Source organism: Mauremys mutica, chromosome 21 (assembly GCF_020497125.1).
Source record: "Mauremys mutica isolate MM-2020 ecotype Southern chromosome 21, ASM2049712v1, whole genome shotgun sequence".
Lineage (NCBI taxonomy): Eukaryota > Metazoa > Chordata > Testudines > Geoemydidae > Mauremys > Mauremys mutica.
In genome coordinates this window covers 11,145,073-11,170,467 of record NC_059092.1, presented here as the reverse complement: position 1 = coordinate 11,170,467, position 25,395 = coordinate 11,145,073, and the positions used below count along the sequence as shown (strand labels likewise).

General features: G+C 52.9%; 1 protein-coding gene across 12 annotated transcripts in view; it reads left to right on the top strand.

Annotated features, from left to right (window-relative positions):
- The window catches only part of CASZ1 (castor zinc finger 1), a 394,551-nt gene that overhangs the window by 309,870 nt on the left and 59,286 nt on the right, over nucleotides 1–25,395 (top strand). For 11 of the 12 annotated variants that reach the window (XM_044996148.1, XM_044996145.1, XM_044996152.1 and 8 more), the window contains one exon: nucleotides 18,971–19,519. In XM_044996148.1, coding sequence (XP_044852083.1) covers nucleotides 18,971–19,519 — 549 coding nt within the window. Of the gene's footprint in view, nucleotides 1–4,739; nucleotides 5,089–18,970; nucleotides 19,520–25,395 lie in introns of those variants that run through there. The other variant, XM_044996143.1, reaches the window with a different exon arrangement.

The following is a 25,395-nucleotide window of genomic DNA, read 5'->3' as shown; positions in this document are numbered from 1 at the left end:
AGCACCCATTTCTCCTGCCTGCACCCATCTCCCCAGCACCATCTCTCTTCCTGCCTGCACCCATCTCTCTGGGACCCATCTTTCTCATCCTTGCAGCCCTTCTTCTCCATGTCTCATTCTCCCATGCTGCGGCTGGAACGATGACTCTGAACCCAGCCTTGTCTTGGCTTCCACCCTAGCTCCGGTCGCACGATCTGTCCCACTGGTTTTGCAGCCGTTTTTTGCTGCCAGCGCAGGGCACTGAAAAATGCTGGCACTGCCAAAAACCCTGTGCGCACTATGGCTCCCCAAACATCCCTTTATTTTTATTGTTCTGTTAATTACTGTTTAAACTTTAATAAGTCACTTCGTCAGGAGGGGGGACCTGCAGCGAGGTTTCTGTGCAAACACTGGGCCCGGCAGTGACTCTAGTGTAACATAACCCTTTATACAATGTGGGAATGTTTAGACTGTAACAGAAACTTGTTATTTTAATGACAGTTAAAGCAAAAAAAAAAAAAAAAAGAGCGCGTGAAAGAGGGAAGTGAGTTTGATGGGGAGATGGCTCATCTAAATCTCCCTGGCTGGCCTCTGCTCGCCTGGCTATAACAGCAGCTGGGGAGGGTGCTTCTTGGCCCTTCCTGGGGCAGTACAGGTTTCTGTGCTGGGCAGAACGTGTTCTTCTTCATCACTCTGGGCATGGGGATAACGGCGAAGGGATGGTAATAAGGATTTAGGGTCAAATTCGGCTTGACCCTGCAGCCTTGACCCAGGCAGGATCCCCACCATCACTGTTGACATTGGCTGGAGTTTTCTCCACTGCTTCAATGCTTAAATTGCTTCTGAGTAACGTGAGCTGGCACAAGCAGATACTGTGAGAAGATGGCCCTCCCAAAGCCAAGGGAAGCTCCCTACTCTGCCTGGTAATATGTGGCTTCCTCTCGCCATCCCATTCTCCAGTTCCATAGGCCTTGTGATGCACGTCATCTTTCTGTATTTCTAGGCTGTCTGTAAACTCTCCCTGCTCACCCTCCAGCAGGAGATGCCTTGGTAATGGGCACCATAGAAATGCCAAGCGAAAGTTAGCTCTGTGGTATGTCCCTAGATGCAGGGAGGGTGGAGGGCTAGGAGCCACCCTATGTAGTGTATTGTTGTTGTTGATGTCCACAGCACTTTGGAGCAGTGGAAGGTGCCCATGAAGTGGCTGGTGTCCCTGCACCGCAGAGCTGAAGTCACCTCCACGTTTGGCTTGGCTATTTTTAGCGCTCGCTATAGATAGACAGTATGGAGAGTGATATATACAATCTGAAAAGCCTTCAACTCCTGCTGACCTCTATGCTGCTAAAGCAAATTTGCCCAAACCCGTGCAACCTGGAAGGGGGTGAAGTGAGACCAGGAGAGGGGAGAGCTCTTATGTGCCACCTGCCTCCCACCCTGTAACTTAGGGCAGTCTGGGTCCAGCTGGATGGCTGGCAGTGTGGCCTCTATTAAAATACATTCATTTGATATACATGGAGGGGCCTGGGAAAGGGGTGTTAAAACATTGACCGTTTGGGCAGACAGAGCAGGCAGAGGGACCTGTATACCGATCCTGCCTGTGCTATTGGGAGCTCTCTGGCTGTGCTATACCGTGCAGGACTGAGTATTGGAGGGGGGACTCCAGCTAGTTCTAGGACCCCGGGGCTTTCTCTTGGGGGCTTCCTCCACCATGTGCTTCTGGTTCAAAATACGAAAAGTTTTATCCCAAGGGCAAAGGGGCCAGGAGACCAGTAGCTGGGTGGTGGGTGTGTTTCATGTCTAACCCCATGGTCATGATCATGGGGCAACCTTTGGTCCCAGGATACCCCAGGGCACCATGCTGATCCGTGGCGCTTGGCCATCGTGTTACCCCAAAGCCCCAAGGACGTAGCAGTGCCTTGATCATCTCTACTCTGCACCTGTGCAGGGACCTGTGTCCCCCTAAAGTCATCCAGCAGCTGAATACTGTTTGCCCACACATGAAAGCTATAAATAGGAACCTTTGGGGAGAAAGAACAGGCTTCACTAAAATCCTCTGGACAGGCTGAATCTTACAGTGGGAAAAATAATAGGTGCTTCTGGGCTAGGGACACTTAAGACCAGTGAACTCCCAATAAAAAACAGCCTTTGGGTGTGAGGGCTGCTAGATGGGCAGAGATGAGCATCCCAGCTTAGAATTGCCAGTCATCTGCGCCTCTGAGAGCAGCCAGAGCCTCTTCCCCCCCGTCATTCCGTGTCTCCCCCATGGCCGCTTGGGTCACTTTGGCTGGAGAGCACAAGCTGAGCTCAAGGGTAGAGCCCCCTGGACGGAGCCAAGGAGCCGCTGTATAAAAAACGCTGAGGTTTCCTTTTTCTGTACAGCGCGTTTCCCTAAATTGCCTTTGACTGTGTGCATCGCTAATGAAAGTTTATGCCCTTGTTAGAAGGACAGACAGGTCTGTTCCAGTTAGGGCTGGGTCTATCCTTCTGCCAGCTGCCCTCCACACACACACACACACACACCCCTAGTGAATAAGTGGAGGCTGTTATAAAAAAAAAAGGGTGGGGGAGGGGAAAAAAATTCCATATTTGTGTAAGTTGCTTTAAAAGCATTTTATCATGTCATAAAAAAAAAGGAAAGTACTTTCAGAAATTGATCCTGCACACGAGCCATTGGACAGAAGGACGACGGGATGTTAATGGCTATTTTGCTCCAGGGTGGCTTATTAAAAAATTTATACATAAATGCTTAAAATTGCATAAATTATTTAAAAAAAACCAACAAAGTAAGCAATTTGCAATCCCAATTCCCTTTTTTCTTTTTTCTTCCTATCATTCTTTTCTGCCTTTCTTCCTTTTATTTTCTTTTATAAACATTTTCTCCTTCCTTTTCTCTCCTTCACATCCCTTTCCTGTCTGAAAATTTGATGCGACCAAAATACTAAACAATAATAATAATAATTTTAAATGCCCCGCCGCCAAGCTGGGGATGGAGGGATTGAGGGGAAAAAAAAGAAAAGAAAGAAAGAAGTTTGGATGTGATGAGTGTTTCTCGCAGGCGTGGAATGTCACCCACATATCCTGGAGATTGTACTGGGGAGGTTTATGATGGTTTCCCATTGATTTGTTTCCCCGACGCAGCTGCCGACCTCTATTGAGGGACAAACATAATCAGCACTGACGCAAATTAGATGGTTATTCGTTTTGAAAATTGACAGAAAAACAATAAAAAAGATGAAATGCTCCCAAATCAATAGATATAATGAAATTCAAATAATCCGAGAGATGAGGTCTCCATGGCAACTGATAATGTGGAAAAGAAAACAATTTAATAAAGGACAGACACACTTTGAAAACAGATTGGGCAAAGGGAAGGCGGGGGGGCAAGGGAGGGAGGGGGGCTGTGGGTTGGTTGAGGGGGGGCAGCGGGGAGGAGGAGGTGGTGGTGGTGGTGGGGAGTGGGGGGAGCCTGCTGGTTCTCCGGTTGGTTAGCGGTGCTGTAGTGAAGGATCACTGTCCATCCCAAGGACGCTTGCCATAATTAAGAGAGGCTTTCGGTCCAGAAAGTGCAGATTCAGGTTTTAATACACAAAATTATTTCAGGAGCACTGAATCGGAAAGTCGTTTGTTATGACCTTCCTGAGAGGCCTGGAGCAGGGCATGCTGGAGGCGCGGCGGCTGAGCCAGCTGAGTTATGGCATATTTGTGTTTTTATAGTGTGGAGGGGAGGGGGGAAGGGGGGAAGAAGGTTAAACAGTATTTACAGCTCAGTTGTTTTCAGAAAGGAAAGAGAAATAGAGTTCATGAAAAGATGCGAGTGGAAGAGAGAGAGATTCCCCTGCCCGGTGTATACACTCCGCTGGGACGCTAACTCCAGAGAGACACTCTCCGATGCTCTCTTTGCCTTAAGGTGTGAGGTGCAGAGGGATTGGGGGAAAGAGGGGCTCTTTGGTGGGATGGGAACTTGTCTGTCCCTGCAGCTAAGTCTGTCTGTAGGGTCCGGATACGATCCCGCTAGAATCTCACTCTGAGCTGCATAATAAATTGCTCTCCGCATGTGAGCTTGTGCTGAAAGTCTGTGTGTGTGTCTATTCACAAGTGTGCTTCTGCATGTGTGTGTGTGAATGTGTAATAAATTGCGTGTGTATGCACAAATGTGTATATGCATGGTTACATGTGTGTGAATGTATACTGCTCTGTGTGTGTGCACAAGTGTGCTTTTGCCTGTGTGTGTATGAACGCATGGTGCTGCGTGTATATGCACAAGTGTGTATATGCATGGCTACGTATGTGTATGTACGTGTGAGTGCACCTCTGTGGGGGGAGTGTATGAATGCACCGCTTTATGCGTGTATACATGCACAAGCATGCCCCTGAGTGCATGTGTATGTACCATATATGTGTGTGGGTGTATCTCTGATCATGTTTTGGTGCGTGTGTAGGTACGTGTGCACATTTGCGTGCCTCTGCTTGTGTTTGTACATGTTCATCTTCACGGCCTTTTGTGCCTGTGTTTGTGTGTGCTTTCATGTGTCAGTGTGCATGGCCGTGTGTGCCTCTGCATGTGTTTGTGCACCTGCATGACCATGTGTGTGAACATGTGTGTGCCAGCGTTGACGTGTTTGCAATTAAACTGAACGGCTGTAGCACATGGATCTGCTCAGGGGGCAGGGTAAATAAGAAGATGAGCCCTAATGACCAGAAGAAACATCAGCAAAAGGCGAGACAGAGAATTAGGCTGGGTCTGAGCCCAAGGGGTGCCGGTGTAAGCCCCCCCCACAGCCCTGTTCACTGAGGCTTTCGCATTCACTGCTGACTTTGACAGGACTGCTGAGTTGGACAGTCCCATGGATGACCCATTTAGTTTACACCAACAGGCACTTTCCTCTTGCAAAGCTATTAACCTTTTCCACACAGGACAGACAAACGTACTCATCGCTCTGCTGCACCAAAGTTAGGGGCGCCAGAGCTGCCACGCAGTTCAGAGGCCCCAGGCCCCCCAGTGCTGCCATGTGGTTACAGGCCTTGAGGACTCCTGGGAACTCCATGCGGTGATAGGCCCCAAGGCTGCTACACCTGAACCCCACGCTCCTCTCCCAAGGATCATGCACTGTGAGTTCTGCGCCCTTGCTCCATCCCACCACTGATCTTAGCCACCACTTGAATGTCCATGGACCAGATGCCCACATGCCTAGGTCCCACACGTGACACACTGCAGCCTGGGATTTTGAGGAAAGATTCAAGGACAGGCTGAGCTGCCATGAATGATCTAATCTTCCCGCCATCATGCAGCTCCTGTTGAGCCCCCAGTATAGGGATAACACCCTGATTTAGGACCTCTCCCCCAGAGCCCTGAAGAGAAGACACAAGAATGAGCAATTTCTGACCCTGTGCCCAGCGATCTCTTAGTGACTTTAGTGCTGGGCAAAGGGGCTGGCTTGACAGCCCAGGTACAAACTTTCCCCACGTTACCCTGCTGACTTGCCTCAAACTTGACCTGAGGGGCCCCCTTTTAGGGGTGAGGGGAGAGTCCATTCCCATCGCCCACTCAGCCCATGGCCTCCCTGTTGAAAATGCTCACCCAGAGTCCAGTTAGTGCCACAGATTGTAGAGGCTTTGGACTTGATCCAAAGCTAATTGAAGTCAGTGGGCAGCTTTCCACTGACTTCAGTGGCGGCTGGATCAGGCCTTGCATGAGAGAACTCATTTCACCCAGGCTGCTGACAATGTCCAATAACATCGTGGAGCGATTCTCCACAGAGCTGAGTTCCAGAACACACTGCCAGTCCCCTGAGGCAGCTAGTCCCCATCACAACACCTGCAGTCACACACACACGCATGCCCTGTGCCTCTCTTGCCAACAACAGGCTGCCACACAGCTCTGTTTTCATGAAGTTCCCCTCTGCTGGAGCCCCTCACTGCAGTCTTTGGCAGTCCTGGGGCACAGCTTTTCACACACAGAAGACCCTGTAGGAATTGGGACGGACTGGGTGTCTCCATTGCGGTTCCGTGCGATGGAGGCCTGACATGCTCCCTGGGCTTGCTCCAAAGATCTTTCTTCTTGTGTCCTGTGATGCTGGAAGTTCACGTTCTCTCTCCTATTCCCAGGGCCCTTCTTGTTCCAAGGCAATTCCCAGCAGCTTGGCCAAGCCACCTCGGATACAGGCCTTCCTCCTGTGGGTGTTTCCTGCCTGGGTGGATGCAGCCTGTTGGCCCTCCAGAGCCAGGCAGAGCTGCTGGGCTTTCCTGTGCCTGGGGAGCTGGCCACAGGGGAGGGAGAGCACGGGAAGGAAATCCTCAGAGTTGAAATAGGAAAGGGAGAGGAAACCTGGCCTGAGTTTAATAGATCAAGGAGCTGTTTGCCAGAGCTCTTATCTCAGGGTCTCTGCACATCCTTATTGCTTGGGATCCCCCACGATGGCTCCCTGCTACAGCCATCGTGTCACTTCCCCATAGTTTTTTCTAGAGGTATCCTGATCTCTTGCTATCTCTCGTGGCCCCCACACCAACCCCTCAGTCTTTCTCTCTGTCCTCCATTCCAGATCCCTCAGTCTGTGTTAGGGTGTCCTGTCTCAGCCCTCTCTGGGCTTGTTGGGGTCCCCCTGCACCGGTCCCTCAGCATTTCTCAGGCTTCCGTCCAACATTAATCCCTCATCGTCGTCAGGGACTGTCTCCCATACTGGCCTCTTGCACCCACACTGATCCCTTGATCATACTTTGAGTCCTTTACTAGCCCCCCACCCCCTGATCTTTTGGAATCTTCCCTTCGGTGTCTTCTGGGGTTACAGATCTGCCCCAGCCCCTCGTTGTCTTTGCCAGGAAGCACTTGCTCCTCTGGCCCACACCTTAGCCCTGTTCTCGCTCTGTCTCCTAGACGCAGCATCCTGAGGAGCTCTGTCTCTGTGTGTGTGGAAAGGTGAAGTTAGATACTGTGTTTGCATTTAGTTACCCTGACAACATGCCTACTTTGTAGAGAGCTTTCCAAGGGCCACAGCCAGCGATCTCAGACCTGACTGTTCCTCCTTTGCTCTGCCTTCCTCTCTCTCTCTCTCTTTCCCCTTGTTTTCCTCAGGACCTGTGGGGAGATTGATGGCTGGATTGTGATGTAGATGTTAACAGCACTGCCTGATTTATAGAGTTACTTAGGCTAAGTGAGGCCACTTAGACTTGTCTGGATGGCAAACCTTTTAACTGGACTAAAATAATAATAATTAATAATAAATAATAATAATAAAAAATAAGGAAAGGACGGGAACCCAGATGAGAAAAGGAGATCCTCCCGGCTTTCTGTTATTTTTTAAAAAGAAAGAAAAACTCTGTAAGGCAGAAGGTGCCTTGGGAGCAGCCTCCCTGCAGCCCCGACTCAGTCAGCAGCGAAAACCTTGCTGACTGCTCTCACAACCAGCCCCTGCACTGGAGACTGGGTTTCCTCAGAGATGTTCCATAAGAGCCCCTGCACTGAAGGGTTAGTTGGAAAGTGGCTGCAGGACAGAAAGGACTCTCGAGCCAGTTCTAAAACTGTTCTGACTTTCCCTCCTTGTATCATCATTTGTATTTCAGTAGCACCTAGAGGCCTTGACGCTGGTGCTAGGTGCTGTCCATACACATAGTGAGGGAAAGTCTCTGCCCCAGATAGCTCACAGTCTGAACAGACTCACTAGACTGAGGGTGGGAGGAGAACCAGAGGCACAGCGTGGCGAAGTGGCTCTCCTCACCCAGTGTCCCGCAGCAGGTCAGCGGCAGAACAAGGGATAGAACTTCCGTTGCCACTTCCCCCTCTCTTCTTTCTCCCTCTGCTCCTTTTCTTCCCTCAGTGAGTACCACAGGTTAACTGCATGTTGTGAAAGGGTCCCTCTCGTGCCCTGGAAACCCAGAGCTTGTGCAGTACATGCCAGTGTAATGTGCGGGACAGAGGGGGAAAAGGTGGACAGGACAGTGGCAAGCCAGTACTTGGAGGTGAGCAGAATAGTAACAGCTAACGCAGTGCCACGAAGCAAGAAACAAATAATTCAGCAGACGGTGCAGACAGGACCAAACCACATGGCGGATTGGGCCAGTAACCTGCTCAGAGCAAGGTTCGGGCGCGTTTTATTCTGAATTGGTGCTGAACGTTGTGATTAAACCACTTTCATCATCCTTTGAGCCGGTTGTTTGGAGAAAGGCTTGTGAAGAGCTAGTGCCACAAAAATGGACCAGTGCAATGAGGGGTGACGGGGTCGGTGCAGTGTGAGCGAGAAGCTCCGTGCTGTGTAAGGAGGCCAAGGCAGGGTGAGGACGCAGTGCAATGATGAGTGTTAGCGGGTGGGTCTGCTGTGCTGCATGTCAGCCAGGTCTCTGGTCTCCGAAGGACTTTGCGTTGCAGCTCGTTGCACCATGGCAGCAAGAGCGTCTGTGTCTGGGCTGTTCTGGGGCCAGCTCCCAGTGTGAGGTCTGTGTTGCCTCTCTCTCCCTGGACAGTGATATATGGCATAAATTAGGCCTCTGAAGGGGGATACTGCATCCTTAAGAAGAAATATGTCCTCATTTTTCTTAAACACCGTTTGCACTGAGTGAAATGTTTAGAAGGGACGCTGAGGGATAACTTTATTTCTTACCAGGGAGTTCAGAGCCGTTCAGTTAAACCCATAAAACACTGGGAGTAGGGAAGCTGACAGCCTGCCCGTGCATTAGAAAAGCCATTACTCATCCAGGGGAAATTCACCCCACGCTGGGGCCTCACATTTACCAATGGGGCAGTTTGGGGGAAGATGCAGGGCCCTTACTCTTGGCTGCCCAGGGGTTCCCCAGGCTGATCAGGTGAGGGGAGGAAGTAACTCCGTTTCCCAACAGCAATCCTGCGCTTTGAACGTGCTGCCCATCCGGGCTCTCACAATACTGCAGCTGATTAGATAGAGCCACGTGGATAATTATCATCATCCTCATCCTATAAGTGAGGAAACCGAGTCACAGAGGGCTGAAGCGACCTGCCCAAAGTCACACAGTGAGTGAGAGCCCAAGAGTCCTGACTCCCAGTCCCCTGCTCAAATTACTAGGCCACAGTCCTTTCCAAAGCAAGAAATGGAACCCAGGAGTCCTGGCTCCAAATTCCCTGTGTGAATCACTAGGCCATGTTCCCTTCCAGACCCAGAGGTGGAACCTAGTATGCCTGGCTTTGAGTCCTCTGCTCTAATCACTAGATCTTTCTTCCTTAAGAAAATTCATACTCCACTGAACAATGAGGCAGAGGGTCTTGAAAGGGGGGCGGAGGGTTGGGGGATCCCTGACTAGGCAGGTGTGTATGGTAGCAAGACCTGTTACAGGTGTGGGAGGAGATTGGTCCTGGCTGGGATTCTTTCTCCAGTAGCTGGTGAACAGGACACCAGGCACCCAGGTAATGCAAGCTGACATGCCATCCCTGAGGCCCGCAAGTCCAAGGGCACAGGGCCACAGGTGCATGGCTGGGAGGCGCGTGAGGCATCAGCCAGGGAGAGGGCGGCGTTTTTATTTTTATTTATTTTTTATTTTGAAGGCCTGACGCCAAAAGATTTAATATTTGTTTGAAATGAGAAACGGCTCTCAAATGAATTTGGAGAGCCTGGGAATTAATGTAACCCCCCCACACGCCCCTGCTCGCCAGCCTCCCCCCCCCTTTCAATTTCTGAAGCCTGCTGATTTGAATATTTATAAATATCAGTAAATTATTTATTGTAGCAATCTGCTGTGCCATTTCACCAATCGCCGTTAACACTTTAGGGCTCGCTCTTCAGGAGCGCACGGCTGGAGAGAATGGGTACCTGGGTGCCAGGGCAGGGAGGTGCATGCCTACAGCCAGGAGGGGAGGGCTCCCTCGCTGGGTGTAGCCAGAGGGCTGCGTGGGTAGCTTGCTAGTGGGGTTTGCCTCTGTGTGTCACATGGGGCAGGGGAAGGTTGGAGGTTTTTGCAGAAGGGGATAGGAACCCTTCTGTGTGTTGCCAGGAGAGATGGAGAGGGTGTTGCTGGGAGGGTGGGGTTAGAGAAGGTGCGTGGCCTAGGGAGAGTCAGAGAGGGTGTGTTGGCGGGAAGGGAGGGCGGGAGCAAGTGTGTTAGTGGGTGGGGAGGGCCAGAACGGGTGTGTTGGTGGGGAGGGCAGGAGGGAAGGTTTCCTGGCAGTGTATTTCCTGATGCAGTCCTGAGAGCTGTGCCCTGTGTGTGGGGGGGGGGCACTTCCACTGGCAGCTCACAGCCTAGCGCTCACCCTACCTATTTCTAATTTCCACTATCTGTGGGCGGGAAATTTATCTAAGACCCCCAGTAATTAAGTTTCTCTAGTGAAAATTCATCCAATTCATATCTGATGTGGCTGCTTTGGTGGGGACAAGGAGGGTTTGGGGGGTTGATCTGTTGGTGAGTTGTATTGGCAGAAGGTCCTTGGAGGATCAGAGTGGTCAGGAGGATCAGAGTGGTCAGGGCTGCTGGGGTGGTAAAAGAGTGAGACCCCCCCCCCAAAATGGCTTGCATAGAAAGCGCTCGCATGTTTGAGGGGAGCCCACTCTGTCTCCCCTTGTCCCTGGGCAAGGAGGGAAACTCCTCTCTCTGGGCCGGATTCTCTCTCACTCCTTCCTCTGTTTTCTGTGCCCATCCAGTGAATACCGGCTTCTGTGTAAGAGTGCCCAGGCAGTGCCACCTGCACATTGCCCCATCGCTGCCACCAGCACACAACAGGTTAACTCGGCAGTGCTGAAACGCCTGTGGCTAAGCCAGGAGAGCAGTTTGTCTGCCCAGCCCTCTAGACTGTGCCCACGACCTTTCTCCCAGCCCTCTGCAGCTGGGTTGAGACAGGCTCTCGCAGCAGGGAGAGGCAGAGAGAGTCACTGTTGCAGGTTCTAGCGCAGGGCTGAGCAGTCAGTGCCTGGCAGGGGAAGACAAGCAGCACAGGGCTGAGCTGGGCTGGGTGCAGGGAGGCACCTCTGGCAGGGCCTGGCGGCAAAGAGCTCCTCCTTCCTTAGCTCTTCCTGTTCATGTGGGGGACCACCGAGGTTGGGGGGAAGCAGGGAGTGCAGCAGGCCATGCTGTGGGGAGGGCTTTCCGTTCTCTCTCTCTCTCTCTGCCCTGTACAGGGCAGACCTGGAGCCCTTTCGGTCTGATTTCCACACCGTGGGCTTTCCCCGGCCTCACACACGCTCCCGCAGGTGGGATCCATGCTAGCAGGGCAGAGGAGACTGTTAAAGAGCCATTGTGAACTCCCCAAGGTCAGGCAGAAGAGACAGCATCCACTAATCCAAGGTCATTTCCTGGGCTAAAAGCAATAAAATGTTTTATTGATAAACTGAAGAGGGGAAAATATACACACTAAATCCGCTCTCACACATCCTGGGCCATGCACGGGCCGCAGCTGCCTCCGCCGTAGCCCTGCCTAGGATAATGCAGGAATTGTTGCCCTAACTGTCTGGCTGGCATTAGCAGGGCACTCCTGTGGGGGAAGCACGCCATGCTAGTGTCCCAGTTGGCACTGACAGGGCACTGCTGTGAGGAAGCTCACCACTCCGGAGACCCAGTTGGCAGTGGCAGGGCACTGCTGTGAGGAAGCATGCCATGCTGGAGACCCAGCAGGGAACGGCTGTGAAGGTTTGGCTCTGTCTGAGGCAGCTCACAAGTGTGAAAGGCCCCAGCGTGCAGCATCCTCCGCTCTTGCTTGGCTCGCCGCCCTCCCTGCTCAGGGCTCCTTGGTGGTGTGGAATATCTCCATTCACGCTCGCATAACAGCCGTTAAAAAAGAAAAGGACTGTGCAGTGTCCCCCATCCCAAATAGCGCCATTAATAATTGATCGAATGAGAGCTCGCAGCTCCTGGAAAGCTGGCACTGGGGCCTCCCTCCTGAACGGAGCTGCTCAGCTGGGCTCAAAACTCTTCAATAAGAATATGAAAGCTCCATCTGTTCAACGTACACGGCCCTCTGAAGTGACAATCCTCACAGTCCCTTCCCACTGCCAGACCCCAGCTCCAAAGCCAGAGCCCCCTTTCTATCCTCTTCCCCCAGCCAGAACCCCCTCCCCACAGCCAGGAACCTCTCCTCATCCCCTCCCCACAGCCAGAAACCCCTCCCCACACTCAGAGCCCCCTCCTCATCCCCTCCCCACAGCCAGAACTCCCTCCGCACAGTCAGAGCCCCCTCCTCATCCCCTCCCCACAATCAGAACCCCCTCCCCACAGCCAGGAACCTCTCCTCATCCCCTCCCACAGCCAGAACCCCCTCCCCACACTCAGAACCCCTTCCTCATCCCCTCCCCACAGCCAGAACCCCATCCCCACAGACAGGAACCTCTCCTCATCCCCTCCCCACAATCAGAACCCCCTCCCCACAGCCAGGAACCTCTCCTCATCCCCTCCCCACAATCAGAACCCCCTCCCCACACTCAGGATCCCCTCCCACAGCCAGAACCCCCTCCCCACACTCAGAACCCTCTCCTCATCCCCTCCCCACAGCCAGAACCCCCTCCCCACAGACAGGAACCTCTCCTCATCCCCTCCCACAGCCAGAACCCCCTCCCCACAGCCAGGAACCTCTCCTCATCCCCTCCCACAGCCAGAACCCCCTCCCCACAGCCAGGAACCTCTCCTCGTCCCCTCCCACAGCCAGAACCCCATCCCCACACTCAGAGCCCCCTCCTCATCCCCTCCCCACAGCCAGAACTCCCTCCGCACACTCAGGACCCCCTCCTCATCCCCTCCCCACAGCCAGAACTCCCTCCCCACACTCAGGACCCCCTCCTCATCCCCTCCCACAGCCAGAACTCCCTCCCCACAGACAGGAACCCTGTAATTCCCTCCACACAGCCCAGAACCCCTCCCCACAGCCAGCACATTCTCTTCATCCTCTCCCCACAGACAACCCCCTCCCCACAGCCAGGAACCCCATAATCCCCTCCGCACAGTCAGGACCCCCTCTTAATCCTCTCCCCACAGCCAGAACCCCCTCCCCATAGCCAAGAATCCCGTCATCCCCTCCCCAAAGCCAGGACAAACTCCTCCTTCTCTCCCCCTAGCCAAAATCTCCTCCTCACACCTGGGATACCCTTTTCTTCCTAACCCCACAGCCAGGACCTCCTCCCTGTAGTTGTCCCCCCACAACCTACTTGCCCCACAGCCAGAACTGCCCCCATCCTCTTGATCCCCTCCCTCCTCAGCCAGAGTCTTTTCCCACCCTGGTCCTTGCCCACAGAGCTGGAATTTCTCTCCCCAGCCACAGTCCTTCCCTCTCAGTGGGGATCCCCCATTTCCCACCTCAATCCTACCCCTGACTCTCTGTATTCCTTCTATGCATCCACACTCCCCCTCCCCATACAGACAGAGTGTCTCCTATCTACCTTGGTCCCTCTTTATACCACCTCGGCTCCCCTTTTCCCCTGCCCCCCAGACCAGGATCATAAGGGCTGGATTCTCCTCTCACTGACGCGGGAGTAACTCCACTGCACACAATGGCTTCAAAGCAGGGCGAGAGGGGACCCAGGAGTCCTGCTCTGAAGGAAGGCAGGAGGCGTGTAGAGAGAGGCCTGAGTGTGTGTAGTTATGGCTGTACTGGGGCAGGTGAGAGGGAGGCAGAGACTCCATTGCAGCTCCTGTGGTAGAGGTTGCCTTTCTCGGAGCTCCCTTGCTGTCCCCTTGGTTTTGCTCCCTTAGAACTCCCTGCACTGTTGTCCTTTCAGCCTGAAATTGTCCCGTCTCGGTGGATTATTTGGAACTCCGGCTGCCCTTTCGGATTATGGAGTGGGGGAGTGTTTTCTCTTCCCTCCCCCATCTTGCTCTGGATTCAGCTGGCTCCGGGAACTCCAGCTGGCCGTCATTCAAAGCTGGGACTCAGCAGTGACCTGGTGCTCAGCCTGGTGGAGGACATGGGTGGGTTTCGGTTAACAAAGGGTCCAGTCGTGAGAGGCAGGGTGGCCTTGGATGGGGATTTAAGAGATCTGAGTTCGGTTTATGGCTGTGCTACAAGCCTCCTGTGTGATTTTTAGGCCAGTCACTTAATCTCTCTGTGCCTCAGTTCCCATCTGTAGAACTTTGACACATCTGTTTCAATTGCAAGCTCCTCTGAGCTGGGACTGTGTCTTGCTTCATTTGTACAGCACCTAGCGCAATGGGGCCCTGATCTCACTTGGGGCCTATAGGTGCTTCCAGAATACAAACAACAATAGTAGTACATCCTGGAGCCCAGACTCCCTGGGAGCAGGACTGAGCCAGCTCGGCAGAGTGAGGACCATTCAGGGACCCTGTGCTGGACTCAGTTGCTATGTGATGTTCACTTCCTCAGAGACGGCAGGTTTCCAGCAGGGTCACCACACAGGCAAGTGCCATTCTGCAAAGGCAGCTTTACCGCCGTGAGGTTACTCTTGGGGCTTCTTCCCTTTAGTCTTTCCTCCCGCCTCTCCCTCTTCGCTTTCCCTCCCTTCAAGTGAGGTGCGGCCCTCCGTGCTCTCAGACAGCAGCTCACAGCTTCCATCTGGGGCCCCTTTCTCCCTCCCCCCATGAGCGCGGGGCCCTCGCCGGCTAAGAGGGAACAGCTAGACTGGTGGGTGCAGTGGCAGCAGGACGGGGATAATGGAGGGTCCTGTTGTGGTGGGGGGGGGTCAGTGAACTTGAGAGGGAGGTTCTACCCCCCCTCCCCCAGGGCCCTATGCTCCACTTGCGCTCCTTGTTCTTCAGGCCGGTCCCCCTTTGTGCTGTAGGAGGTCTCAGGGCAGAGCAGGGGGTGGCTGCATCTCCTCCACCCCGGGGCCATGGTATACACTCGCGGCAGTATTGTTTTCAGAGGAAGTGCTCAGTGTAAATAGAGCATGTGGGAGAGTTTGTCCTGGGCAGAGATGAAAAGTCCCTGTGACAGGCTCGGGTTATAAATGGCTTCCTCAGATTGATGTGAAATCAAAACATTTCTGTTTGGGGGAAGAAAATAAAGGGGGATGTTTACTTAGCCAGGAATCTTTAAACAGTGCAATGGAGACGCAGGGCGATGTGGTGTGTGGGGGCAGAGTGTGGGTGGGGGGAGAGGAGACTCTGCTTAGCTCCCAAAATCCACCCACCTACCCACCCCTTGTGCAGAGGAGACCAGTGAGGATCCCTTGCTCAGCAGCTCAGTTCCGCCCCCTCTGCCTGCATGAAGGAAGCGCAGAGAGTTCAGCATCAGTGGGTTGAAGGTCACCTAAGGCGTCCGTGCCTTTACAAGCCAACGACCTAGGGAGTGCGCTCTCCTCCCGCACCCTTGACCCAGCCTGGGCAGAGGGGCAGTCAGTTGTGCTTATAAAGGGCTGTTGAGCGGCAGTTGAAGCCCACGATGGTACAGACAGGGAAACAGAGGCACAAAGAGGCAAAGTGACTTGCACAGGCTCACACAGTGAGTCAGCTACAGAGCTGGCAATAGAACCCAGGGATCCTGATTCCCAGCTCCTGTGTTGACCATTAGACCACATTTCCCACCTCGTCCTCTCCGGCTGACAATGGAGCCCAGAAGTTCTGTCTCCCGGTCCCTTGCTCTGGCCACTGCCACATGGAAGGGCACTGTGTGTAGGCCTGGCATTGGAAAGAGTGCCCCTGCTTGGCCCCTGACAGCTCATCGGCGCTCAAGGGTTTCTGGCAGAACTGCTGGGGTGGGTTTTGTGGGGTGCTGAGGGCAGTTACAGAGGTTCAGACTATGTTCCAGTGCTGGGCCATGAAATCCAGGACACAGTCGCCACCTTCAGAATAACAGGGTTCCTGGGAACCGGGGGAAGGCGAAAAGCCTGGCAGAAAGTGTGAGTGGAGCAGGGCAAAATAGTTGGTGGAGCAGACGTGGGGGCAACATGATGGGGATTAAGGGGAGACGTGATCTGCAAGAGGACCCCACAGATACAAGGGGAGGAGAGAGAGAGCCGTTGGATGGCGCAGAGCCACGGGATGATGAGGTGGGGCAGAGGCAGGGGGTGAAGTGGGGCAGAGGCTGGTGGGGTGGAGGCACAAGGGGTGAGATGGAGAGAGGCACAGCCAGGAAGGGAAGACGAGTTGCAGGCTCCCTCGAGCTGCGACATACGCAGCAAGTGCAGCCTCGCGAACGTCTGTTCTCCTCTTCCTTTGAATAAATATTTATAGATTCATTTGTCGTCTGGTGCGCGCACTTGGTTACTCACCTCCAGGCCAGAATAATGGGACCTGCCCTGACTGTAGGAAGGAGGGGGAGCGGCAGAGTGGGGAGAATCTCCTTCATCCTAAACCCTGGAATTAGGGGCTGCTGATACTCTGCTGTCCCATTACCTCCAGCTGTGAACTTGTCTGGTCTCACTAGCCTCGTGAGAACTTAGGTAGGGAACTGCCAAGCATGGCTAGAGAGAGTGGTGCTGGTAAGTCATAGATGACCGAGTGCCTTGCCCCATGCCAGAGCACCTCATGCTGCCGGAGATGCTGTCCTAACCACCTGCAGTCAATGAAGCTCCCCTGGCCCTTTTCCCAAGCATACGGGCGTAACCTCAGTGTCCTGGCCTGATTCCAGTTGGAGTGATTAGCAGTTCCTGCTGCCTCCTTAGATTCCCTCTGTAGTTCCAGTAGTGCATGGAATCCTTCTTCACTTCCTGTCCTAAACGTGGATGGTGGACGCATGGGTGGCTGTGTAGAAGTGCACAGGTGTATGCGGTTTTGAATCCTGTCAGTTTCGGCCTATGTTCATTTGGGGATGGTGTGTGTGTGTGTGGAGGGTGAGCGTGTAAGGAGTAAGTGTGAGCAGGGTGTGTAAGTTTATGGGTCTGGGGAGATGTATATCCCTCTCTGTGTGTGTATGCAGATGTGCATGAGTGTGTGAGAGATGTGGGTATATTTATGAATGCATGTGTCTGCATTGGGGGAATTATACGTGTTTTGCTTGGGTGTGTGGGTGGGCTGGGTGCAGAAGGGGATGCACCATTATAAGGGCACAGTGTGCATTTGTGCCTCCCTGTGTGTGTGAGGGTGGGGGAGGCTGACACATGTTTGTCGCGGGGTGGAGGTGTATTTTTCTTACACTCCTTGACAGGAGATTGTGTCTGAAGCTGTCAGGAGTTTACGCTAAGCAGCCGCTCTCTGGCTCTCGGACAGAGTCTAAAGTTTCAGTCTGTTTGTATTGGGCTGTCATGTTATGGGATTAGGGGCTGTCACAATGGCTTCTGGGTGCATCGTAGGGGGTCTGATTAAGCGCTTCTGTGCAGCAGGATCTTCGGGGCTGGCCATCAGAGTTATTGCATGGAAAGCGCCAGTCCTCTGCGATGAGGAGGAGATGGCTCCCCTCTGCCTTGCCCCTCTGATGGACATGAAGTCAAAGGGAGGGCCTGGAAATGCACTCACATCTATTGGCCTGCATGAAACCCCAGGCTTATGTGGGCACCTAGCCATTTTGTGGGTGCCTTTCCCAGAGTCCCACATGGCTTAGGAGAGAAGTGTGAGTTCTAGTGAGAGGGTTGCCTGTGCTTTCTGGCTTCAGGAGCCCAAAGGAGACGTCAGGCGAGTCTTTGTGTGACTCAAGGACAAGGGGCAAGGATGGAGAGTGTTCACACTGGCCTTTGCAGGGCTGGTTGGTACTAGCGAAGGGGGAGGAGCAGAGAGAATAAGCAGGATGAGAGAATGAGTGTGGCTAGAGGGACGATAGGGGAAGATACAGGCCCAGAGTCGAGAGGGCTCAGAGAGTGAGTGTGTGAATAGTGTGCAGCAGGCACAGCTAGAGAACAAGGGAGCGGCAAGAGCATCACAGCACAAGGAGGCTGAAGAGGGATCGAGGGGATGGCAAGAGCACTGCAAGCGTGCAGAGTGGCCACGACAAGGTGTGGCGAGAGAGCAGCTGGGGTGCAGAAAGTGAGGGTGTGGGTGACACTGTCTGGTTTTGAGGACAGGTGTGTGACCGCAGGGGGAGAGCGAAGGCTGCACGCTCCTTTCCTGCCTTTGGAGCTTTAACCCTTTCTTAGCCTGGTCACTCTTAAAGGCACTCAAAAACAACAACAACCGCGCAGCCCTAATGTTCTCTTTGTGCAGTTTGCTGCTTTTAATTGGATTAAATCTTGTTAATAGTTGTTAATTATACAAGTGACTTTGTGGTAGGGACTGATCAGTTCAAGACATTCCCTCACCTTGAAGTTAAGGTCCTTCCTCCCTTCTTTTCTCTCCGTTTCCACCTTGACTAGCTGTCACATATGAGTAAACTACATTAAAATGACAAACCCCAACTAAGATTGTGCAGAGAAGCATAAGGACGGAATTTCCTCTGTGTGTGTGTGAGGTGGAGAAGGGGTGTTACTGACTGATACTAAACCCCAGTACTGTTCCTCCTTCTTTCCCCTTCCATCTGATTTTCCTGCCTTACGATACCAGTAAATTGCACTGAGGCCAATGGGGGCGTTGCTTGCATTCCCTGGGGCTAGAATTTGGAGCCCTGTCTTTCCTACAGACACCTCTGATGTAACTCCATTGGCTTCAGTGCAGTTGTGACAGTGCCATCTTGGCCAATGCACCAGGCATTGAACTAGGGACCTCCAGAGCTAGAAGCCTGAGTAGCTACAACTTAAGAGAAAGAATCAAGGCTCCCTAGGTAGGGCTGCATCCAACTTGTATCCTCTGTGGCTCAGGCACACAGGGGGATCTGTAACACACACTCACCAGTGGGTTACACAATTATACCAGAGGTGAATTTTGCCTGCGACATTCAGGGACCCATTCGGCCAGATTCAGTCCTGGCGTAAGTGGCTGCACGCTGAAGTCAGTGGCATTACACGCACTTAGATCAGGACTGAATGCGGCCTGATGTGTTTTAAAGGAGGCCTCTCTCTGTGGTGTTGCTGAAAGACTGTGGGTGAACTCCACGTTACACTCCCTGAGACCCAGGTCCTCCACAAGGCATCGGGAGTTCATGGCAGTTCCTTCTTTCGGAGGGTAAACACTGTCTGGCTGTGTTTTAAGGCAGCTGGGTGGGGTCAGATGTTTGTAGATGGGCTTTGAGTTTCTGAATGGCAGAGCTTTCCCTCTAATGTGATATATTTCTCCCTCTGTCTCTTTCCAGCTGAAAGAAGTATATGCACTGACGCAACCTCAGGAAAATCCAAGATGGCTGCCAAGCGCAAAGGCGGCCTGAAGCTAAATGCGATCTGTGCCAAGCTCAGCCGCCAGGTGGTCTTCGATCATGGGGGATCGGAACAGGTGCGGTTGGACAAGGGTCCCCAGCGGGAAAGCGGCAACAAAGAACCGCCCCAGCCTGAGACCAAGGAGCTGGGGGCCAAGGTTTCTGATGGACTTAACCGTGTTCAGAAGATAGAGGAGGACAAGCGGAGGGAGGTGATTGAGAAGTGGGTGAACGGGGAGTACAATGACGAGACCCTGCTAGGCCGAGCAGAGGGCAAGGAATGTAAGGCCACCGAGAGCGTGGAGGTGCCCCCCGAAGGGGTTTACATGGTACAGCCCAAGGGCTGCAGCGATGAAGAAGATAATGGGGACGAGGCAGACGGCAGCTTCCCGGACGACAGGGATTCGGATGGGCCTGCCTCCAAGGATGAAAGTTACCGACCTTCCAGCGGCCAGACGGGCTCCAAGCTGTCTGGAGGAGCTGCCTCAGGTAAGTCATTGCCCCATCTACCATCCCTCACAATGGAGTCCCAAGACCAGCATTTTAGGCAGGGCAGTGTGAGTAACCTCAGTTGCCCTATGTCCATTAGGTAAGCTTGACTACCGGAGCAAAGGAGTGAGCGGCATTTTCAGAGCCCCTAAGTTCTCTACTGCTGTGGGCGGGCTGCTCTGTGATTTACAAAGTTCCACTGCCTTGGAACCCCTTCTGGGGATTCTTTCATCTGGGTAGATCCCAAATCCCACCCCTGGATTCCTTCAACGAGTGGATCCCAGATCCCACCCCTAGATTCCTTTATCTAGGTGGATCCCAGATTTCTTTATCTAGGTGGCTCCCACCCCACAGACCCCTTTATCTAGTTGGATCCATCCCCCGCCCCACAGATCCCTGTATATAATTTAGGTGACGATAAAGGCATTTGGCACTACATTTCATGTTCAGCTTTCCCGATGGAGGGCAGGACCCAAGCTGCTCTCCTAGCCGAACCTCCAGGAGACTGCCAGTGTATTTATACACACACTTGCCTGCGCGCTCCCCAGAATATGGCAGGCAGGTTTGTGTAAGGAATATGGATGGTTAGACCACAGGCTTGGATGAACAGAAAGGTGTGTGTGTGCGTGCGCGCGCGCTGCCTTCAGGATATTTGTGTCTGTTGTAAGTTCGTGTGCACATACATGTTTGTTGCATGTGTTCACATTTATGTATATGTGGCGTGTCTGTGTTTTTGTGTGAATGCTGCACACGTTTTTGTGTGTGTGCATGTAGGTTGCATGTGTCCATGCAAGTGCTTGGCTGCTGTGCGTGTTTGTTTATGCCCATGTTTGCAGATTGAAGGCAACAGCTCTGGGTGTAACTTACAAGCTATTGTTATTTCTTCTTATCTAAGGTGAGCCTTGAAAAGAGTCCAGGTGAATGAAGGAGCTGCAGTGTGGGCAGATTAGCTGGGATATTAGAACTGAGTGTAAGGCTGTGTCTACACTGCCACTTTCAGCACTAAAACTTCAGTCATTCCGGGGTGTGAAAAACACACAGCCCTGAGTGACAAAAATTTTAGCGCTGAAAAGCGCCAGTATAGACAGCACTTTATCACCGGGTGCTGGATAAAGCTACCACCACTCATTCGGGGTGGGTTTTTTTATCACTGAGAGAGCTCTCCCCTCAGGGCCGACTCCAGCGCGCCAAGCGCGCGCTTGGGGCGGCATGCCGCAGGGGGCGCTCTGCCTGTCGCCGGGAGGGCGGCAGGCGGCTCCGGTGGACCTCCCGCAGGCGTGCCTGCGGATGCTCCACCGGAGCCGCGGGACCAGCGGACCCTCCGCAGGCACGTCTGCGGGAGATCTATCGGAGCCACGGGACCAGCGACTGCCAGAGCACCCCCCGCGGCGTGCCGCCGTGCTTGGGGCGGTCAAATTGCTAGAGCCGCCCCTGTCTCCCCTGGCGATAAAGCGTGTCTATACTGCCCATGTCACAGCACTGCCGCGGTCATGCTGTAACGTGGGCAGTGTAGACATACCCTCAGAGAGGACTCCCTGCCCTCTCCTCCAGAGGAGCAACACTGCCACTGGCCCAGTGACACACACCTCTGACTTGGACACCACAATCCTCCACTGCTTTGTTTAGTTCTGTGAAGAAACCAGATTTCTCCTGACAGAGAAAACTTTCTTTCATTCTTTCTGTGATTGACTGATTTATTATTGTCAACATCCCCTCTATTGATATTAAACCCAGCCACATAACAGACACACTGTACATCCAGGTTCTTTCCTCACTTCCAAGGTTCTCCCCTCTGCTTGTCTGGCGAGGATTTCGGGGTGATGCCATCTTACTCCAGTCCTTTGTAAGGTGCTTTGTGAAAAGCTCTGTCCTGCTCTTTATACCCTGTTAGACTGACCAGATAGCAAGTGTGAAAAATTGGGACAGGGGTGGAGGGTAATAGGCACCTGTATAAGACAAAGTCTCGAATATCAGGACTGTCCCTATAAAATTGGGACATCTGGTCACCCGGTACTCTGTGGTAGCTCTCGCTGCAGTCAGGGACCCATACTCATTCCTCAGAGAATCGATGAATTCCCAAGCCCTCAGGCTCTCCTGTCTGCCCCTTACTCCCCAGCACCCCAGTGCCTGAATTCTGATTGGTGCATTACCCCTTCTAGGGGTGTTTCCCCCTCGTGGTTACATGCAGTTTTAGAATTTTAGTTTACTCCTGACGCAGAGAAATTCAGGGTCAGATTTGGCTCAGGCTGAATTTATCAAGAGGCACTGGTGGCCTGTATGTGTGTGCAGGGGGAAGCCCAGGATGAATTATTTCATTCCTGGAGTGACCAATGTCTCCAGATCAACATCCAGGGCCATTTAAGTACCAAGTGTGGATGGAAGCTCAAAGCTGATGAAATTCCCCAGTGTAGAGTTGGCCCGTCCTGCTGAGATCTAGATCTGTCACACACTTGGGCTGAATCTCTTGATAGAAAGATCACACCTCCCCCGTCTGAGCACTTTGCAAATCCATCAAACTTTCCCTCTTTTGTGTGTGCGTGTGTTTTCCTCCTCCTGCTAATAATGCAGCCAAAGCTCATCTCCGTCTGTCCGTTCCCCTTCTGGAGAGGCACATTCTCTAGTCTTTGCGAGTTCAGTGGCAGCGCACATAATTATGCATATAAGATATAAACAGAGCTGTTTAATTATCCTTCGCCACATCAGTGACAGAGTAATTAACAAACATTGCAAGATCAATGAGGAAAAGTGTGACCTTCAGTTTCCTTTGATAGGAAAGCCCTTGTCGTTCCCAGACACAAGGTGATTGCGCCTGGACTCGGTTTGCAGTTTGGTTTAATTCCCCTTCTTTGCCCCTCCCCCCCACTGTTTGCAGCTCAGATTTGCAAAAAAGCCAAATGGGGTGGGGGAAAGGGAGAAAATAGAAGTATGTGGCCAACCTGTGGTAACTAAAGAGGAGCTGGTGGTAAGAGGAGAGAGGGTTGCCAGCAATGTGCCTTTTTACATCCAGAGCATCAAAGGATCACACGCGAATGCATTCAGTTCTTGTGAGCACGCAGGCCATGAGTGTGCAAGGTAATAGCACATACTATGCCCGAATGGCCGGCACAGCCATAGGGGTTGACACACAAGCAGAGGCACGTGCAGGTTTCGTGCACGTGTTTTGAGAGTCCTATTGGAAATGTGCCCCTGACTTCTCCCTGTAAACCATGGGCTGAGGATTTCTTTCTTTGGGAAGGACTGAGTTCTCCTTGTTTTCTCTCTTCATTTAAGCCAGTCCAAATTCTGGGCTTGTCCACACTGATATTCAGACCTGGTATAACAGGGTGCAACTCCCATTGACTTAGATGGGGCTGCAGTTGCTGACACGAGGGAGGAATTTGGCCCTGTGGCTGGAAAAAAAGGCTGTCTGGGCTTAGAGCAGGTGTATGGGAGGCAGGATTGTAACTCCAGGGTTCTGGCTTGTCAGGGCATTCGCCCAGTTTATGTGGCCTCCAGATAACTACCTAGAGACCTTTCATCAGGGCTCCTTCCTCCTTCATTCACGTCTTCCACTAAACTCTCCTGGGATCTGATCCTGCATCTCTGCCAATTTGCAACTTGACACCTTCTCCAGGGGATTTCTTTCTGCTGCCCAGAACCAAAAGTCCTATCAGACTGGATTGAGTGGAGTGTGCAAAGAGCTTGCTGAGGACTGGCCTGAGCGTCAGCCTTCAGGGCCAGCTTTTCAAGCCCCCAGACTCAGAAGCAAGATGGGACTCAGCCCAGGAGACACAATGAAAGGTGAAATCCCCTGCGGAGGGATAGTCTTGTTCTCTGCCTGGTTCCCTCCTCAGACACAGGGGGTTGACAAGAGCTGGTCTGAATGCGAGTCAGCTCCCAGCCTCACCTTGTGTGTCTTCCCAAATCTGAAAAGCGGGTGTTTGTCCGGAGACGGGTGACAGAATCTGTCACTAACACACACACATGCTGACTCCTTCGTTCTCACACATCCACAACCCTTGCACCCGGACTGATGCACACTTCCCTACACATACTTTTATACACACCCACACGGCCGTACACACACCGGTCTTACAATCTGTCCCACAGTAGGATGGTAGGGATAGTCACCCAGAGCCTTTTCCTCACTGAGCTTTCAAAGTTTCTTTCATTTAGCTATTTATTTATTTGTTTGCTTTATTTATTAAGCCTGCTCCATCAGAAGGTGAACGTCTCCTCTTCTTCCCCCAGACCCTCCCATAAAGGGGTTTCCTCTCCACTTACAATTTCCTGGACAACCTCCCGCACTAAAGCATTTCAGGGGCATGCACCAGCACCCAGTTTCTCGCTTCTTTACCCTGTATCCCCAAAATCGGCGTGGTTTCCCCTCCTGGCCAGGACAACGGACAAAGCCCCATCTGGGACGCCCCATCCCCCGGTGTCCAGACCTTGCGCTCCATTTGGGCTGTTTTGCTTTTCCTTCCATATATAGTGTGCTGCTGCGGGCTATTTTTAGCCCCTTTTTTTTGCTCGCTCTGGATCCTTCGTGATACGATAGCTGCTCCGAGACACACAGATCTCTGCTCTTTGGCAATGCCCACAAATGGAGAGCAGCGGCAGGGGGAGAGGGAGCCCTTTGTTATCGTGCAGAAGGGGAGAGAAAAATGTGCAGCAGGAAGAAGGGGACGGTGAGGGAGAGAGGCAGACCCAGGGACCGTGCTGCCCAGGGCACAGGGGGTTCAACAGTTATTGGAGAGGAGCACAGCCTCAGGGCAATATCCTCTCCACAAGGGTTCACCCCCCCTTCGCCCACCCCACCGTCAGGAATGGGGGACCAGTGAATTGGGATCAGGATAATGCAGCTGTTGGCCTCTAGGTCTGTAGTTCAACAAAATAGTTCCCAGCTATTGTGGCTCTTCGGTGGTTTGTGTGAAATGAAGTGAGTGGGTCTCCCAGTGGGCAGCTGTCCATGCTGTAGCCGCCACAGCTGGCTCTCGCATGCCTCTGTCTTGGAAGCCAAGGGCTGGCAGGGCTTTGGGGACTGTCGCTCGTGGGTGCACCTGCAGGTCTGGGTCGAGGCACGCCGGCTGGGCAGAGTGCAGAAGAAACCTGCCCTGCTTTGCCTGAGATCTGCCTTGTTGGGGATAAAGAGAGGCCACCAGGATGGTTGGTCTCCCAGAACCTTTAATGTGATCATCCAGTATCGATTTGATCAACGGAAAGTGGAGGCCGTGGCTTGTGGGACTGGAGGTGAACAGCCAGTTCAGGTGAAATGAGAAGGGACTGCTGCAATCCTCCCTGGGACCTGAGCTCAGCCCCAGACTGTGTCCAGGTTTAGAAAAGCCCTGAGAGCCCCTCTGTGTGCCCCCCCCGCCCCCCTCATTTTGTGTTTTCAATTACCAAAGGTGATTTCCAATCCCAGTGGTGCCGTTTCCAGCAGCTCACAGGGCAGCATCTCCCAGCCTCAGAGGGAAATTCTGGGTTTCCCAGGTCTCTTTTAAGGGTTTGGGTGTTTAATTTGTGCAAGGTCTGAGCCAGCCTGGGAGCTGCAAAGTTGACCTGGAATGTGGGATCCAAAAGTGGGGTCTCCCAGCTGCTTCTTCCTTTGCTCGTGCTTCAGGCTGGGAATTGGGAAGCCCAGGGCAAGGAGGTGCAGCTGGGGCAGAGGGAAGGGGGGTTGTTTCTCACCTCTTTGATCTCTCCACCAGTTCTGCCCTGAGATGGGGCAAAGGTTTTGTGGATTTTACCTAAATCACAACTTGGTCTCCCACCTGTTATGACTTCTGTAGGATTTGTGTGTGTGTGTGTGTGCGCGCGCGCACGCAGGTGATAGACACAGCAATGTTCTGATGAATATGGATCATCCCCACCCTCCAAGAGCAGGGGTAGGGACCGCC